Source organism: Microcaecilia unicolor, chromosome 5, assembly GCF_901765095.1.
Source record: "Microcaecilia unicolor chromosome 5, aMicUni1.1, whole genome shotgun sequence".
Classification (NCBI taxonomy): domain Eukaryota; kingdom Metazoa; phylum Chordata; class Amphibia; order Gymnophiona; family Siphonopidae; genus Microcaecilia; species Microcaecilia unicolor.
In genome coordinates, this window is record NC_044035.1 from 3,099,491 (window position 1) to 3,119,000 (window position 19,510).

The following is a 19,510-nucleotide window of genomic DNA, read 5'->3' on the forward strand; positions in this document are numbered from 1 at the left end:
CTTTTCCAAATAAGAAATACTTTTCTAGAAAAGAAGCAGGAGCTGTGATCTCAGAAACTGTCTATAATGTACACATTCTATGAAGACATCTATAGACAATAGCCAAGCTGTTACAAGAGACAGAATAAAGGGTACCTGAGCAGATGACACTGGCATCTTTATTATGATTACAGTTATGGCGGTTCCACCCATTGCTGGGACATAGTGACAGATACTGTTCACGTCCTGTACATCTCACATCATCCAGAAGAATATTTCCTCTGCCTGGGCCAAAACGGGCATTGCGAGGAGCAGAAGTAGCGACTCCACAGCCCAGTTGTCTGCATACAACATTTCCATCAGCTGTATCCCAACTGTCATCGCAAACTGTTCCCCAGTTTCCAGCATAGTAAACTTCAACACTGTCCCGCGCATCTGTCTGGGCCATTCACCAATCGTATTTGATGCATAGATCCTAAAATCAAAGGAGAAGATTGCATATGTAGAAATAAGAAAGGATGGGACATTTTTCCTGGCTACATTTTAGACATGGAACAAATCATTGCACTAAGCACATTAGGATGCAGTGAAAGGCTACAAAATGAGATAGGTAGTGGCTGAGTGCATAGCTAAGCTTTGTAGTAGGCTCTCTCGAGTGCTGTGTGAGTTTTTGAACCTTACAAAGCACAAGAGAGATAGAAGCTCAAAACTGCTCCCTGTCCATTGTCACTCTGCTTTGACTGGGGGGTGGGGTGTCACACAGGGCATGATTCCACACAGGACACTCTAGCACTCAGAATATTGGCACTCGATTAGGCCGGGAAAGAAAGCGAAGACTGGACTCTTCTACTGTTAAATTGCTGAGTGACTCACTCACCCTGAAAAGACAGATAATTCCTAAGTTAAATTGAGCTCAAATGCTTCTCTTACCAGGTTTCTGAGAGGAAGCTGTTAGGATGAAAAGAAAACAAAGTATTAGTGTCCAGTGATACAACCCAGAAAAAGCACAAACGGACTCCAGATTTCAAAAGATATACGTTTTTCTTGTGAACTGGAAATTGTTAAGTTTGCAATCAGTATTGTATGTTTGAAAGACTCCTATGGGTGAAGAATTGAATCTCACAATAGTCATCTCTGGTAGTCAGCTGTTGATTTAAATACAGGCTGCTGCAGGTTTTTTATTCTCAGATATTTAGTGCTGCTATATGGATACTTGCTGGCGCTGTACATCTTGGTATAACTGGCTACCGGCACTCATCTGCTGACTATTAACTAGTTAGTTAAACTGAATATCTCCACTAACGAGCAAAGTAGAAAATACAACCCGGCTGCCTGAGGACTGAGGCGATATATCAAAGTATCGGCGATAAGGTCAGACTCAAGGAACAACTGATCCTACCCCCTTAATTTCTGACAAATAGAGGGGCATAATCGAACAAAAACGTCTATCTCCATGGGCGTTTATCTCCGAGAACGGGTCCGTGAAGGGGCGGAGCGAACCGTATTTTCGAAAAAAATAGACGTCCATGTTTTATTCGACAATTTGTGAGCTGGGCGTTTTTGTTTTTCAGCGATAATAGAAAATGAAAGCGCCCAGCTCAAAAACGAATAAATCCAAGGCATTTGTTCGTGGGAGGGGCCAGGATTCATAGTGCACTGGTCCCCCTCACATGCCAGGACACCAACCGGGCACCCTAGGGGGCACTTTTACAAAAAAAAAAAAAAGGTAAAAGAGCTCCCAGGTGCATAGCACCCTTCCCTTGTGTGTTGAGCCCCCCCAAATCCCCCTCAAATCCCACTGCCCACAAGTCTACACCATTACTATAGCCCTAAGGGGTGAAGGGGGGCACCTACATGTGGGTACAGTGGGTTTGGGGGGGGGGGGGTTGGACGACTAAGCATTAAGCAGCACAATTGTAACAGGTAGGGGGGGATGGGCCTGGGTTCATCTGCCTGAAGTCCACTGCACCCCCTAACAACTGCTCCAGGGACCTGCATACTGCTGCCAGGGAGGTGGGTATGACATTTGAGGGTGAAAATAAAAAGTTCTGAAACATCATTTTTTGTGGTGGGAGGGGGTTAGTGACCACTGGGGGAGTCAGGGGAGGTCATCCCCGATTCCCTTTGGGGGTAATCTGGTCATTTAGGGCACTTTTTGGGGCCTTATTCGTGAAAAAACAGGGTCCAGGAAAAGTGCCCTAAATTCTAGCTACAAACGCATACTTTTTTTCCATTATCGGCGAAAGGCGCCCATCTCTGTTCGGGTGATAACCATGCCCCAGTCCCGCCTTCACCACGCCTCCGACACGCCCCCGTCAACTTTGTACGCTTCCGCGATGGAGTGCAGTTGCAGACGTCCAAGTTCGGCTTTCGATTATACCGCGTTATTCGTTTTTGTGAGATAAACGTCCATCTCCCGATTTAGGTCGGAACTTGGGCGTTTTTCTCGTTCGATTATAAGCAGGATAGTGACCCCAAAGTGAAGAAAAGGAAGTTCACACTGAAAGGAGGATAACAAAAAGTGAGAATCGCCTCATTAGCCAACTGGTCACTCTGGTCAAGGAACTATTATCTGACCTTCATCAAATCATGACTATAACATTTTGGAAATTTTTCATTGAAGCTATTGTCAGCATGTTTTCTTGCTGCAGATCCCTTCAATATCAGGATCTGCATACACTATGTGCTATGTCAAATATAGCATGGACACATTACACTAATGGCTTTGTGCACTTCTTCAATCCCTACAGTGTCTTTCTCTCTGCCGAATCAGGAGGCCATGAAGCTTCGACCTATCCTTCCATAGTAATGAGAAGTGAAGTAAATCCTGTTTAGGAGCCAAAATATCTTCTTTTGTGATGCAAAAATGAACTAAGCTGTCTTTGTAAGGCAAGTACTTTTCCAAATAAGAAATACTTTTCTAGAAAAGAAGCAGGAGCTGTGATCTCAGAAACTGTCTATAATGTACACATTCTATGAAGACATCTATAGACAATAACCAAGCTGTTACAAGAGACAGAAAAAAGGGTACCTGAGCAGATGACACCGGCATCTTTATTATGATTACAGTTATGGCGGTTCCACCCATTGCTGGGACATAGTGACAGATACTGTTCACGTCCTGTACATCTCACATCATCCAGAAGAATATTTCCTCTGCCTGGGCCAAAACGGGCATTGCGAGGAGCAGAAGTAGCGACTCCACAGCCCAGTTGTCTGCATACAACATTTCCATCAGCTGTATCCCAACTGTCATCGCAAACTGTTCCCCAGTTTCCAGCATAGTAAACTTCAACACGTCCTGCGCATCTGTCTGAGCTGTTCACCAATCGTATTAGATGCATAGATCCTAAAATCAAAGGAGAAGATTGTATATGTACAAATAATTCTCACAAATAAACAATCTGCAACGAGTGTGTAGTTATAACAAAGAAACTATCAAACACTTCACTCCAATATAGTGTCACACTGGGGATTCAGATCTGAAGGATAAAATATATTAAATTTTAAAAAATAGCCTCAGTGTAACAGGGAGCCTGACTTTTATGCTCCACTGTAAATATTACCATCACAGGCTTTCACCACCTTCCGAAAAAAAACACAGAGAAAAACTCCCAGAATATTTCAAAAATTCTAAAGAAGTGGGAGAAAAGTCTGTGTTTAAAAAACAGAAGGGAGGGTAACACAATTTAACATAATACAGATCCAAATACCCACAACACTAAATCTCACTATGAATATAACTCACCCAAATAGACACTAATTAGCAATCCCTCACTAGACTAAAATCCTCATTCAAACAGAGAAGCCTTCCTGCAAGTAAAGAAAACTCAAAATAGAGCAAAAACTCTTATAACATTGCTAGAATTGCTTAAACTTCCATCCTTACTAATGAATGGATTCTAATTCTGACAAAAAGTAAACTTTACTTAGCTCAGAACATCCAAATTGTCCTGACAGAAGTGCAGCCTCATAGAATTTTCACAGTCTGTGGGGTTTCTCCAAAATTAAAGTGTCCAATTTATATTATCCTTCTGGCAGAAAATGTCCAGTTTCCATGTTTCTCGACAGTAGGAAATCCTTCTGTTTTGCTATCTTCATCAGGAGAAATACATAGCAGTGCATAAAAACTGCTTTACAAATTATCCATTTAGTGTTGTGGGTATATTATGTTAAATTGTGTTACCTTCCCTTCTGTTTTTTAAACACAGACTTTTCTCCCACTTCTTTAGAATTTTTGAAATATTCTGGGAGTTTTTCTCTGTGTTTTTTTTCGGAAGGTGGTGGAAGCCTGTGATGGTAATATTTACAGTGGAGCATAAAAGTCAGGCTCCCTGTTACACTGAGGCTATTTTTTAAAATTTAATATATTTTATCCTTCAGATCTGAATCCCCAGTGTGACACTATATTGGAGTGATGTGTTTGATAGTTTCTTTGTTATATGTACAAATAAAGGATGGGACATTTTTTCTGTGCTACATTTTAGACATGGTTCCAATCATTGCACTAAGCACATTAGGATGCAGTGTAAGGCTACAAAATGAGGTAGGTAGTGGCTGAGTGCATAGCTAAGCTTTGTAGTAGGCTCTCTCGAGTGCTGTATGAGTTTTTGAACCTTACAAAGCACAAGAGAGATAGAAGCTCAAAACTGCTCCCTGTCCATTGTCACTCTGCTTTGACTGGGGGGTGGGGTGTCACACAGGGCCTGATTCCAAACAGGACAATCTAGGGCTCTAAATATTGTCACTTGGTCAGGCCTGGAAGGAAAGAGAAGACTGGACTCCTCTGCTGTTAAATTGCTGAGTGACTCACTCACTCTGAAAAGACAGATAATTCCTAAGTTAAATTGAGCTCAAATGCTCCTCTTACCAGGTTTCTGAGAGGAAGCTGTTAGGATGAAAAGAAAACAAAGTATTAGTGTCCAGTGATACAACCCATGAAAAGCACACACGGACTCTAGATATCAAAAGTTATACATTTTTCTTCTGAAGTGAAATATTCTTATAACCATGCACCATATGAAGCTGGTGAGCTCTAGCCACAGCCTTTCCTTATAGGGAAGTCGTCCCATGCCCTTTATCATTTTTGTCATACTTCTCTATACCTTTTCTAATTCCTCTATCGGAACCCACGAGGGAGGGAGCAATGCTGGATCTGGTGCTCAGAAATGGGGATAGTGTGTCAAATGTCCAAGTGGGTGCCCACCTGGGCAGTAGTGACCATCAAACAATTTGGTTTGATATGACAGCTGAAGTGGAGGGCGGCCACTCAAAACTCAAAGTCCTGGATTTCAAGCATGCTGACTTTAGTAAAATGGGGGAATACCTGAGGAAGCAGCTGATGGGCTGGAAGTACAATGGTCCAGGCTGAAAGAAGCTATAAATATGGCCACAAACCTTTATGTAAGAGCAAGAGAAAAAGGAAACTGATATGGTTCTCCAAGCAAGTGGCTGAGTAAATAATGGCTAAAGAGTTGGCGTTCCTGAAATACAGAAAAACTCAAAAAGAGGAACACGGAGAGGAATACTGGATGAAACTGAAAGAAGCCAAGAGAGAGATACTGTCACGTCTGTTGCCGTGGCCACCCTCAGACTTACCTTATTTCTGGGGGTCAGCATCTCTGCTGGCTTCTCTCTGTTTCTGTGTTAGTTTTGTCTCTGTCTCTGTGTGCTGATTACTTCACTAGACCTCACCTGTGTGGGCTATGCCTCTCTGGGAAGCCAGCATCTAAGATGGCTTCCGCCTGTTCTGTTCCAGCTTCCAAGATGGCTTCTGCCTGTCCTTCCTGTGTGTTCACTTCCTATGTGTTCCAAGCCTCTCCTTGGTGTGAGTGTGTTCCCTGCTTCTGTCCTGCAGGAAGTGACATCATCAGTGAGAGCCTTCATAAGGAAGTGAAGGCATGCAGGGCCTTTGTATTGATATGCCAAAAGGTCGTCAGGTTAGTCAGTGTTCTGTTGCGCTGCTACTTAGCCTTTCTCTGGGTTCTTGCCCAGCTACTATTTGTGTCTGTGGACAGCTAGTCCTTCCATGTGGGCTGCTGCCCTTCTGCTTTGTGTCTGTGGACTGCTAGTCTTTCTTTGGCCTTACCCTATGTTTGGAGCTGCTGAAGCTTCAGCCAGTGTTTGGTTCCCTGCCTCTGTTTGGAGCTACTGAAGCTTCAATCTTGACTCTGCTAGTGCCTGGTTTATTCTACTGTCTGCCGCCTGTCCAAAGACTCTGCTAGTCCCAGGTTTATTCCCTGCCTGCTGCCAGCCCTAAGACTCTGTTAGATCCTGGTTTACTCTTCTGCCTGCTGCCAGCCCTCTGTTAGCTCCTGGTTTACTCTTCTGCCTGCTGCCAGCCCTAAGACTTTGTTAGCTCCTGGTTTTCTCTTCTGCCTGCTGCCAGCCCAAAGACTCTGTTAGCTCCTGCTTTGCTCTTCTGCCTGCTGCCAGCCCTAAGACTCTGTTAGCTCCTGTTTTACTCTTCTGCCTGCTGCCAGCCCAAAGACTCTGTTAGCTCCTGGTTTATTTCTACTGTTGCTACCTAGCCAGTGTATTTCCTGAGCCCTGCTTCTGCCTAGCTAGTGTATATCCTGAGAGTATATCCTGAACCCCGCTTCTGCCTAGCTAGTGTGTTCCTAAACCCTGCTTCTGCCTAGCTAGTGTATATCCTGAGTGTGTATCCTGATTCCTGCTTCTGCCTAGCTAGTGTATTCCCTGACCCCTGCTTTGCCAACCTTGTATGTGCCTCCTAACCTCTGCTTTTGCCAAGCTTGTGTATATATCCTAGCCCTTGCTCCTGCCAAGACTTTGTGCATGTCCTGTCTGCTTAGTCTGTCTTGTGTTTCCTACTTAGTGGCTGTGCTGCAGCTTTCAGTCCTAGTCTAGTATTTAGCCTAGCTTCCCTCGTGTACCCTAGACCCAGGGTGGGTCCTCTGGATCTTCAGTTCCTGCCCCGTCCTGCAAGTCCTACCGGCCACCTGCATTCAGGAGCTCAACTCCTGAGGAACGGTGGTCAAGCGCAGGTGAAGCTGTTCCTGTTCTGCCTATTCTAGTTGCCTGCCTCAGTTGCTGCTCCAGTCCAGAGTTCCAGTTCTAGTCTTCCTTGTATCCGGTTCCAGGGTGGTCTTGCCTGCCTCTGCCGCTCCTCGGCAGGAGTCCAAGGGCTCACGAACTCCGGTCCTGCCTCGAGAACCTGACAGATACGTCTGGCAAAAGTGCAAGCGGAAGAACAAATGGCTAGAAATGTATGGAGGGGTGACAAAAATTTCTTCAGGTATATTAGTGAAAGTAGGAAGACTAAAAAGGGAATTGTTAGACTGAAAGATGCTGCAAACCGCTATGTAGATAATGATGAAGAAAAAGCAAATTTGCTAAATATATACTTTAGTTCTGTTTTCACAGAAGAAAGTCCTGGAGAAGGACCACGATTGACTGGCAAAAGTACATATGATAATGGAGTGGATATAGCACCGTTCACGGAAGAGAGTGTGTATGAACAACTTGAAAATCTAAAGGTGAACAAAGCCTTGGGACCGGACGCGATCCACCCCATGATATTGGGGGAGCTAAGAGAGGTTCTGTCAGGTACTGTTAAAGATTTGTTTAATAAATCCTTGGAGACGGGAGAGGTTCCATGGGATTGGAGAACAGCAGACGTGGTCCCTCTTCACAAAAGTGGTGATAGGGAAGAAGCTGGAAACTACAGGCTGGTAAGCCTCATTTCGGTTATTGGAAAAGCAATGGAAGCGATGCTGAAGGAAAGGATAGTGAATTTCCTGGAAGCCAATAAGTTTCAAGACCCAAGACAACATGGTTTTACCAAAGGTAAATCATGCCAAACGAATCTCATTGAATTCTTTGACTGGGTGACTGGAGAATTGAATCAGGGACGTGCTATGGATGTAATCTACTTAAATTTCAGCAAAGCTTTTGACATGGTTCCCCACAGGAGGCTCTTCAATAAACTTGAGAGGCTGAAGATAGGACCCGACGTGGTGAACTGGATTAGGAACCGGTTGACGGACAGATGCCAGAGGTGGTGGTTAATGGAATTCGCTCGGATGAGGGAAAGGTGAGTAGTGGAGTGCCTCAGGGATCGGTGCTGGGGCCGATTCTGTTCAATATATTTGTGAGTGACATTACCGTTCAGTAAATCCAGACTGCCCCAATTTGACCGTTCACTTGTCTTCTAGATTGTAAGCTCTTTGAGCAGGGATTGTCCCTCTATGTAAATTGTACAGCGCTGCGTAACCCTAGTAGCGCTTTAGAAATGTTAAGTAGTAGTAGTAGTAGTAGAAGGTAAAGTTTGCCTATTTGCGGATGATACTAAGATTTGTAACAGAGCGGAGGGAATGGAAAACATGTAAAAGGATCTGCAGAAGCTAGAAGAATGGTCTAAGGTTTGGCAATTAAAATTCAATGCAAAGAAATGCAAAGTGATGCGCTTAGGGAGTAGAAATCCACGGGAGACGTATGTGTTAGGCGGTGAGAGTCTGATATGTACAGACAGTGAGAGGAATCTTGGGGTGATAGTATCTGAGGATCTGAAGGTGACGAAATAGTGTGACAAGGAGGTGGCCATAGCTAGAAGGTTGCTAGGCTGTATAGAGAGAGGTGTGACCAGCAGAAGAAAAGAGGTTTTAATGCCCCTGTATAAGTCGTTGGTGAGGCCCCACCTGGAGTATTGTGTTCAGTTTTGGAGGCCGTATCTTGCTAAGGATGTAAAAAGAATTGAAGCACTGCAAAGAAAAGCTACAAGAATGGTATGGGATTTGCATTACAAGATGCATGAGGAGAGACTTGCTGACCTGAACATGTATACCCTGGAGGAAAGGAGAAACAGGGGTAATATGATACAGATGTTCAAATATTTGAAAGGTATCAATCCGCAAATGAACCTTTTCCGTAGATGGGAAGGCGGAAGAACTAGAGGACATGAAATGAGATTAAAGGGGGGCATACTGAAGAAAAATATCAGGAAGTATTTTTTCAGGGAGAGAGTGGTGGATACTTGGAATGCCCTCCCGTGGGAGGTGGTGGAGATGAAAACAGTAATGGAATTCAAAAATGTGTGGGATAAACATAAAGGAATCCTGTTCAGAAGGAATGGATCCTCAGAAGCTTAGCGGAGATTGGATGGCAGAGCCGGTGGTGGGAGGCGGGGCTAGTGGTTGGGAGGTGGGGCTAGTGCTGGGCAGACTTCTACGGTCTGTGCCCTAAAATGGCAGATACAAATCAAGGTCAGGTATACACATAAAGTAGCACATATGAATTTATCTTGTTGGGCAGACTGATGGACCATGCAGGTCTTTCGCTGCCGTCATCTGCTATGTTACTATCCAGCTTATTTTCGAAAGAGATCGCCGGCCATCTTCCGACACAAATCGGGAGATGGCTGGCCATCTCCTGAACCCGCCCAAATCAGTATAATGGAAAGCCGATTTTGGCCAGCTCCAACTGCTTTCCGTCGCAGAGACGGCCAAAGTTAAAGGGGGCGTTTCGTAAGTGTATGGGAGGCGGGACGGGGGGCGTGGTTATGATATGTCCGGCTTCGGCCGATAATGGAAAAAAGATGGCCGACTCTGACTAGCATTTCGCCGGCTTCACTTGGTCCATTTATTTTTACGACCAAGCCTCAAGAAAGTGCCCCAATTGACCAGAGGACCACCGGAGGGAATGGGGGATGACCTCCCCTTACTCCCCCAGTGGTCACCAACCCCCTCCCACCCAAAAAAAAAAGTAAGAAACATTTTTTTGCCAGCCTCTATGCCAGCCTCAAATGTCATACCTAGCTCCATGACAGCAGTATGCAGGTCCCTGGAGCAGTTTTTTGTGGGTGCAGTGCACTTCAGGCAGGTGGACCCAGGCCCACCCCCCTACCTGTTACACTTGTGGTGGTAAATGGGAGCCCTACAACCCCCCCCCCAAAACCCACTGTACCCACATGTAGGTGCCCCTCTTCACCCCTTAGAGCTATGGCAGTGGTGTAGAGTTGTAGTGAGTGGGATTTGGGGGGCTCAGCACCCAAGGTAAGGGAGGTGTGCACCTGGGACCAATTTTTGAAGTCCACTGCAGTGCCCCCTAGGGTGCCCGGTTGGTGTCCTGGCGTGTTAGGGGGACCAGTGCACTATAAATGGTGGCTCCTCCCACGACCAAATACCTTGGATTTGACTGGGTTTGAGATCGCCGGCATTAGTTTCCATTATGGGCGAAAACTGAAGCTGGCCATCTCAAACCCGGCAATCTCTGACATTTGGCCGGCCCCAACTGTATTATCGAAATGAAAGATAGCCGGCTATCTTTTTTCCAGAATACGGTTGCGGCGCCGTTCGATTATGCCCCTCCACGTTGGTTTCTTTATATCTATACTAGCCGTTAAGCCCGTTAAAATGGTCGAGATTTGTGTTTTGCAAAATGTAATAATTCTCACCTCCATCCATTCATGTCCAGCAACCCTGCTCTCTCCCCTGCCCTCCCCCCATGTCCAGCAGCCCTCCTGTATCCCCTGGCCTCCCCCTGTCCACCAACCATCCTCTCTCCCCATATCCAGCAACCCTCCTCTTTCCCTTGGCCTCCCCCCCCCCCCCGTCCACCAACCCTGCTCTCTCCCCTGCCCTCCCCCCATGTCCAGCAACCCTCCTCTCTCCCCCCTGCCCTCCCCCCATGTCCAGCTACCCTCTTGGCCGCCGCTCCCTCCCCCCTCCATGCCGGGCCCCCTGCACTGACATGAGAGCGCCTCTCACCTCCGTGTGAAAGCGCTGCAGGCAGCAGCAGATCGCTCTGAAATTAAACATGACCAAAACCGAGCTTCTCATTTTTCCCCCCAAACCCACCTCCCCGCTCCCCTCATTTTCTATTTCTGTTGACGGCTCTCTCATTCTCCCTGTCTCTTCAGCTCGCAACCTTGGGGTCATCTTTGACTCCTCTCTCTCCTTCTCTACTCATATCCAGCAGATCGCCAAGACCTGTCGTTTCTTTCTTTACAACATCCGTAAAATCCGCCCCTTTCTTTCTGAACACTCTACCAGAACCCTCATCCACACCCTCGTCACCTCTCGTTTAGACTACTGCAATCTGCTTCTTGCTGGCCTCCCACTTAGTCACCTCTCCCCTCTCCAGTCGGTTCAAAACTCTACTGCCCGTCTCGTCTTCTGTCAGGGTCGCTTTACTCATACTACCCCTCTCTTCAGGTCACTTCACAGGCTCCCTATCCGTTTTCGCATCCTGTTTAAACTTCTTCTACTAACCTATAAATGTACTCACTCTGCTGCTCCCCAGTATCTCTCCACACTCGTCCTTCCCTACACCCCTTCCCGTGCACTCTGTTCCCTGGATAAATCCTTCTTATCTGTTCCCTTCTCTCCTACTGCCAACTCCAGACTTCGCTCCTTCAGCCTCGCTGCACCCTATGCCTGGAATAAACTTTCTGAGCCCCTACTTCTTGCCCCATCCTTAACCATCTTTAAATCTAGATTGAAAGCCCACCTCTTTAACATTGCTTTTGACTTGTAACCACTCGCCTCCACCTACCCTCCTCTCCTCTTTCCTCTACACATTAATTGATTTACTTGCTTTATTTTTTGTCTATTAGATTGTAAGCTCTTTGAGCAGGGACTGTCTTTCTTCTATGTTTGTGCAGCGCTGCGTACGCTCTGTAGCGCTATAAAAATGCTAAATAGTAGTAGTAGGTGAGAGGCGCTCTCATGTCAGTGCAGGGGGCCTGATACAGAGGGGAGCGGTAGCGACGTCGGGGATTGGGGGGGTGGAGGTTGGTGCGCCGGCGATGTTGCTTCGTCTCCAGGCTCTGCAGCGGCAGTGTCCATTTCCCTTCCCTCTCTGTTCCGCCCTCTGACGTCATCACGTCTTGACGTGAGGGCGGGACAGAGAGGGAAGTCTCTACTGCGCATTTGCGGGTGAGTCGGTCACTTGTCATTTATATGTTTGATGTGTTGATTTTTTTTCTTTTTATATTGTGCATATGCTTTTTTTTTATTATTATTTGTTTCTGTAATAGACTCCTGAGGCAGGTCTTATTGACTGAAACACAGCTGTGTTGAGTTTTGGTTGTTGTACAATAAAGTCCTAGACCCTTTGAAGCATTGCCTATTTATTTTTGAGTCATCTTCGCTGTTTTGCTGAGTGTTGTCTAGACTGTGTGGACTTGTTTCGTCTGTGTGCTAATTGACTAAGGAGTAATGTCAGGAAATGCCTGGAATGCCCTCCTGAGAGACAAAAACAGTGTTGAAATTCAAAAAGGCATGGGATGAACACAGAGGAACTCTATTTAAAAAATAAATGGTAGAAAACAAAAATAAATAAGTAAAAAATTAAACTTAAATGGCTGCAGGAGGTGGATGTGTGATGCTTGGACGGCTACTCTGGCTGTGAAGAACTAAGGCCAGTGCCGGGCAGACTTTGTAGGTCTGTGTCTCTATATGGTAATCCAGTTTAGGATAGGCTGGAAAGGGCTTCAATGGCAATTTCAGTAGCTAGAACTGAGGACAGTGCTGAACAGACCTTTATGGTCTGGGGCCTTCAAATGACAAGATGGATTTGGATAGGCTGGAGTGGCAACTCCAGTAGGTGGAACATAATGATAGAGCCGGGCAGACTTCTACGGTCTATGTCCCAGAAACACCAAAGAAAGACTTTGAAAGGGCTTTGAAAATACACCTCTGTAAATATGAGCATATTGGAGAGGCTATATGGCTTTTAGTGGCCCTCGTTTTTCTCTGTTTCTATAATGATTGAACCCGGCCTTTCTCCCCGCCTGCTTACTGTAGTGTCCAGCTTGTACTGAAATCCTAGTCAAATACTGATAGATCAGTCAGCCATTATGAAAGTGTTTTTTCTACCACTGTTACGTGCATACAATTTAACCTAGGAATTGTGATCATGAAAAATAATTGGTGGGTCCATAGACACTAATGAGCATGATCCAAAATAGCTGATTAATGCCTGCATTCCTGTTGGCTCAGGTAATTAATTCTCTCTAAAGAAAGTACTTGTTACATGGATAATATACAGGATGTTTAGCAGTGGAGTGCTACGATTTAAACATGAAGCTCACAAAATTGGATTACTCAAATCATCCACCTCAGATACTGAAATGCTCCAAAGCTGAGTTTATTTCACCTTATAAAACAACGACAGGGAAAGACTCTGACATGACATTGCAAGGTGTAATCACTGAAATCCAGCAAATCCTATGAAGCCCACAATGTAAGATATGATTATGAGGAACAAGGAAAATCTCTGTGAAATAGTTTGAGAGACTGATTGGATGATATCCATTCCACCTAGTTTTACGGAGCTGATTAGAAGATGTACAAATGATAGTGGTTCCCAAGATAATCTATGCCCTCCAAATGCTCCCGCTTTACTTTTCATGTGCAACACAAACACTAAAATCCCTTTTGAGTGAGGAACCAAGATGGCCGCTGCACTGGATGTGTGAACGAGAGCTCTGGTGATTTCCTGTTTTGAGTTTGCCCCAAGGAGCGCTCCCCGTGAGAAATGGGGAAGAGGAAAGGCAAAACAGTAGCTCCTACCTCCTCGAGCGCTGTTTCTGGTCCCGCCTTGGTGCAACCCACGCTGGAAACATTTGGAATCCGTCCACCGGGACCGATAGAAACTGCTTCTAGAATCTCCGAATTGGCAGCTACGGAGCACAGTATCGAGGGCGCTACTCTTAGCCCTCTTGCAGGACTGACCTCGCCACAACCTGGAAGCAGAGGCGGACGGGAAGTAGCGCTGCTGGAACAGGCTTCCGATGAGGTCGACCTAACATTGGCGGTAGGAGGTCCAGTCCAGGCTTCTACTCCAGGTACGAATACAGCATCAAGGGGATATTTGCCCCTAGCCTTAACCCATGAAACGCTGTTTTCTGTGCTTGACTGCTTAAATATTTTAAATTTAAATGCTTTACTTTTTGTCTATTAGATTGTAAGCTCTTTGAGCAGGGACTGTCTTTCTTCTGTGTTTGTACAGCGCTGCGTACACTTTGTAGCGTTCTAGAAATGTTAAATAGTAGTAGTAGTAGTAGTAGTTAGGAGGAGGTGGTGTCGAAAAACCTGCAGTAATCACTATGGATGTGATTTGGGAGGCCATACAGGGGCTGAATATATCCCTTGAACGTATGTTTAATGCTACTCAGACTGAAATAAGACAACTGAAGGAAAAATCTGAGCAGCACACCACTAGACTGGATCTCCATCAAGAAAAATTCTCAGATGTTGATTCTAGATTGCAGTTTATTCAAACAACAGTGGTGGCTACTATAAAAGAGAACAAAATCCAAGCTAGGAAATTGGAGTATATAGAAAACCAGAACAGAAGAAATAATCTTTGAATACTTAATTTCCCTACTTCTGCATTTATTACATCAACTGAATATTGAAAAAATATTTTTTGGAAGTTCTGGATATTCCTGTTGAAAGCCACCCTATGGTGACTAAAACGTAGTATATTAAAAAATCTCCAGTTACTACTATTGAACCAGAAACTCCTCAAGATAATCTGACTGATTTTCTAGAGCGGTCTGAAATTTCAGATCGAGCTACATTGCTTGTGACATTTGCTTTGGACTCGGATAAAAGTTTTATCATGCGGTCTTATTTCAGAAAAATGAACATTAATTTTATGGGCGAGAAAGTTCGTGTCTTTCCGGATTTTGCTAAAGAAACTCAGACCAGGAGAAGGGAGATATTGGCAGAAGCCAAGAGTCCTTTCACTGGGTGGAACTTTTGTGCTTAGATACCCATGTAGATGTTTGATATCCTTAAATGCGGTTAATTATCTTTTTTTTTGTCCTATAAAATTAAGAGATTTTATCATTGCCAAGGAAGGTATACGTGATACTCCTGGGATGACCTCCCCAATTTAGGTATACTGTCTAGGCTGCAGCGTCTTGACGTTCTTCCAGGATCACTCCCTAAGTCAGGACTGCATTTCTACAGACTATCTCTGTGACATATGGGCATTAAAAAAACATGGGAAGAGGAGCTGAAGCAATCTGGAGATTCATAAACCTAAGGTACTATGCATATCTCCTTCAACTTCCCTTGCACAAATCTAAAGCTTACTGGACACCCTCCAAATTGCTGAAATTAAAAATGACTGTGCCAGTAGATATTGGAACTATAAGGCACATGTTGGAACCTTGTCATACATGATTTTATATTGCTCACAGCTCCAGCTATATTGTGAGAAAATTTCTCCAATTCTGAATCTACAGGAATCTCTTCTCTATAAGCTTGTAATGAAAAACTCAATTGATCTTATCAAAATGGGAGGCTCATCATCTAGATTTCATGATAGTTAGTGCACTTAAAGTTGATCATTTGCAATAGGAAAACTGCTCACTTGTTGAAAGAAAATCATTGGAGAAAAACAGTCTGGTTAAATCGCAAGCATTATAGTGCAGCCAGTGCAAAAAGAGGAAACGGGATAAATTAGATCTTATCTAGATGCTTTATAATGTTTCGGTTTGGATGTCTACTAGCATTACCATTGTTGCAATTTTTTTTCTTTTGTTCTTTTGTTTTGTAAAACTTCTGGAAAACTGATAAAGATATCTGAACTCAAAAATATAATAATTATAATCGGCTCAATATTTAGCCCACTGTGGATCCGCCTGCTATGAAATGTTTCTACCCAGATATACAACACCTGACACCCAGATTCTGTTGTTGAATGTCAGGGTATGTCCAGCCTTTTTGCCAGCCTAGTTTGCTAACTGGGTAAGTGCCTGAATAAGACTGAATATCACCGATAACTAGGTAAATCCAGCCACGGAACACCCTAGCACTAACCGGGCAGTGCATGGCATACTCATGAAGCAGAGTCTCTGTATCTCCAGCTGTTTTCTACTTAAGTACTTAATAATCTTCTATACAGCCACCACCGAGATCCCAACTTCAAATATTGTGAGTTGGATTTATTTGTGTGACAGGTGTAAAAAGGGAAAATCCAAAAGGGGTATTATTACCACTGAGCATGCTTTGGAGAGGAGGAAATCTCACTTACCACCTGGAGAATTTGGTGTTAAAGAAGGACTTGAAGTAGCTTCAAATGAGAAGAAAAATAACAAGTATAAAGAGGAGTCTTCTTATCAATACAAGACATCAATCTATTTTATACTTTTATAAAGCTAGTAATAGAAGGGCTGATTGTACTGAATGTGCCCCAATCTCCTACCACCCCTGGGAATCCAGTGGCTCTCAGTTTTACAGTCTTTACATACATGTATTTTAAAAACCACACTGCATATACTGTTACCTTTAGCACAGTCCAGACTCTCTAAACAGTGTGAACCATACGTGTAATGGTGTTGTTGGTTGATTTGTGTGACAGGTGTAAAAAGGGAAAATCTAGAAGGAGTAGTATTGCTACCACTGAGGACGCTTTGGAGAAGAGGAAATGTCACTTACCACCTGGAGAATTTGGTGTTAGGGAAGGACTTGAAGTAACTACAAATGAGAAGAAAAATAACAAGTATAAAGAGGAGTCTTCTTATCTTTTTTTTAGTTTATTTTTGCAATTTTACAATATATTTCAAAGTTACACTCTTGATCCGGCAAAGTGTTAATATTTAAGTCATCATTTAACAAGAAAAATATAGTAAACATACTTAGCATAATTCTAACACTCAAGTCCACTATTAAGTAGATCCAATATTCCAAATACAGGAAATTAAAAGGAAAATTACAAAGGTTAATCAGCATTTGGTAGGTGACAGAAAATAATAAATTAAATTAAACTCCTTCAGTTCTTTTAGAGGTTATGAATGATGATAAATGTGAAGGGTCCATGAAAACATACTTAGATGAATTAAGTCAAATGATACATTTACAAGGAAACCTTAAATGAAATACTCATCCAAGTTGGAGAACGGCGGGTTTTAATAACAAAAATTGTTTACGCCTTTTCTGGGTTTCCTTCAAAATATCTGGAAATAGATTTATTCTTAGGCCCAGGAATAATTTCTCCCGGTTCCTAAAAAACAATCAAAGAAGCCATTGCTTTTCAGGAATTAAAGCAACAGTAGCTACCAGAGTGGCTGCCTGTGCTTGATCTATGTCAGAAGTTTCCAGAAATGCAGTCAAATTGAATGAGTCTTTTTTTCTCTCGTTGGGATAATTCCTTTTGTGGTAAGGTGGTAAGCTTGTTTCAGGAATTTCTAAAATTTCACGCAGATATCTCTTTACCATATCTATTGGTTTTATCATTTTAATCTTAGGAAAATTTATAAATCTTAAGTTATTATTCCTCATATAATTATCATATACTTCTGTTTTTCTTCTTAAATCTTTTAACATTACTGCTTGCAGGTTTCCCAGATCTGTAACAGTTTTCTAACTAGTTAATTGTTTCTCAATTGAAGCTTTCATATCTGATTCTGTTTTTGAGCTCCTCTGTTCAATTTCAGAAACTTTCTCAGATATAGCATTGGTTTTTTTGAGTAGAGGTTAATATAAACTGAGAAGTTAAATCCCAAAGAGAGTCAAAAGTTACCTCCGCTGGCTTCTCCAACATTAATGGAGGAATTTTATCTATATGTTCCGGATTCTTCACCGACATCATACCTTGTATCCCCGTTAACCTTTCAGTAGGACTGTTCACCTCGGGCCACCATAATTGTCCCTCGGATAACCCTTTGAGTTGGATTGGAGCTTCTACCATGGGCTTCACCTTCTCGCCCTTTGGCGGAGGTCCCGTCAATCCCTCGAAGGGAGAACTAGTCAACTGCAGCTACAGGGGTGGAGTTCGTTGATCGGGGCTCAGAGTAACATCCTGCCCCGAAGACGCCGATCCTTCCTGCATTATGCCAGCGACTTCTAGGGTTCCACTCACGATCAGTTGATTCTGTCCCAGGGTGCTCACAAAATGGTCCATAGGAACTCCAGGTATTGAGGGAGGTGACTGCGAACCTCAGGCTGCCGCCTTTCCTCATCTTTTCGGCATTTTCAAAAGAAAGAAATTGTGGGCTCCTCACACTACCTAAGTGCTGACAGCCATCTTGGATCTTAACTATTTTTTTCAAAGAGGAGTCTTCTTATCAATACAAGACATCAATCTATTTTATACTTTTATAAAGCTAGTAATAGAAGGGCTGATCTTACTGAATGTGCCCCAATCTCCTACCACCCCTGGGAATCCAGTGGCTCTCAGTTTTACAGTCTTTACATACATGTATTTTAAAACCCACACTGTATATACTGTTACCTTTAGCACAGTCCAGACTCTCTAAACAGTGTGAACCATATGTGTAATGGTGTTGTTGGTTGATTTGTGTGACAGGTGTAAAAAGGGAAAATCTAGAAGGAGTAGTATTGTTACCACTGAGGACGCTTTGGAGCGGAGGAAATGTCACTTACCACCTGGAGAATTTGGTGTTAGGGAAGGACTTGAAGTAACTAGAAATGAGATTCAGCTGCAGGAAAACCACTGAGTGACTCACTGACCTTGAAAAGGCAGATAATTGCTATATTAAATCAAGCTCAAATCCTTCACTTACCTGAGAGCTCAGAAGCTGTTAGGATAAAAGAAAACAAATGTTAGTACGGAGTGATACAACCCAGGAAAGTACAAATGGACTTCAGACATCAAAAGATATGCATTTTCCTTCTCCATTGGAAAATATTAAGGGCCATTTTTATCAAGCCACGCTAGCGGCTTTGAATGGGCTCTGTCGGCATTGCTGTGTGGGAACCGCTAACACGGCTTGATAAAAAAGGCCCTAAGTTTATAATCAATTTTGTATGTTTGAAAGATTAGCATGAATAAATAATTAGCCGCACAATATTAATTTGTGGTAGTCTGCATTTGATTTTAATAGCAGCTGCTGGTGATCCAGATATGTCCAGTGCTGAGTATCCAGATATTACTTGGCCACCGGCACTTATCCAGATATCAGTGATATTCAAGCCTTCTTGCTATCCTAGCCTTATCCGGGCAGTAAACCAATTAGTGAATTGACTATCGGCATTAACTAGCTAAGTGGAAACTCCAGCCCAGACAGACTTTCAGCACAATATCTGGATAATGCCACTAAAAATCTGTGTATGGACCCAATGAGCAGACTTATTCAGGTTGAAGTTGGTCTTACTCAGATAGGTCCCATCAAATATCAAAATATTTATTAAGACACTCAGCAGAAGAAAAGGAACTACATGCTGACGAGGATAACAAGAAATGAGTAACCTCTCATTAGCTAACATGTTGCTCTGCTTACAGAAATATTATCAGGGCCTCATCAAGTCACAGGTAATAATTTTGGGGGGATTTTTCCTTGAAACTCCGTCAACATCAGATTCATTTCACATATCAGGACCTGCATATAGTATGCACTATATCAAAATATGAAACAAAAGCAGAACAGCCCTCTGCTCAAAGTAAACCTCACCAAAGACAGCAAAAGTGATGCACTAAAATTATTAGAACAGCAGGTGTGGCATAGAAAACTTTATTGGTTGGTAAATCGAGATTCAACAAGAGTCGAGATATTGTTGCATGGTGACTCTGCTACTTTGTTTCCGAGTGCCGT

At 43.4% G+C, this 19,510-nt stretch overlaps 1 protein-coding gene across 1 annotated transcript in view; it reads right to left on the minus strand.

The window, feature by feature from the left end:
• LOC115471034 (deleted in malignant brain tumors 1 protein-like) overlaps window positions 1-19,510 on the minus strand; it is a 64,729-nt gene that overhangs the window by 8,752 nt on the left and 36,467 nt on the right. Inside the window, 5 exon segments of the mRNA XM_030204703.1 lie at window positions 136-400; window positions 402-454; window positions 910-927; window positions 3,011-3,328; window positions 15,528-15,539. Coding sequence (XP_030060563.1) covers window positions 136-400; window positions 402-454; window positions 910-927; window positions 3,011-3,328; window positions 15,528-15,539 — 666 coding nt within the window.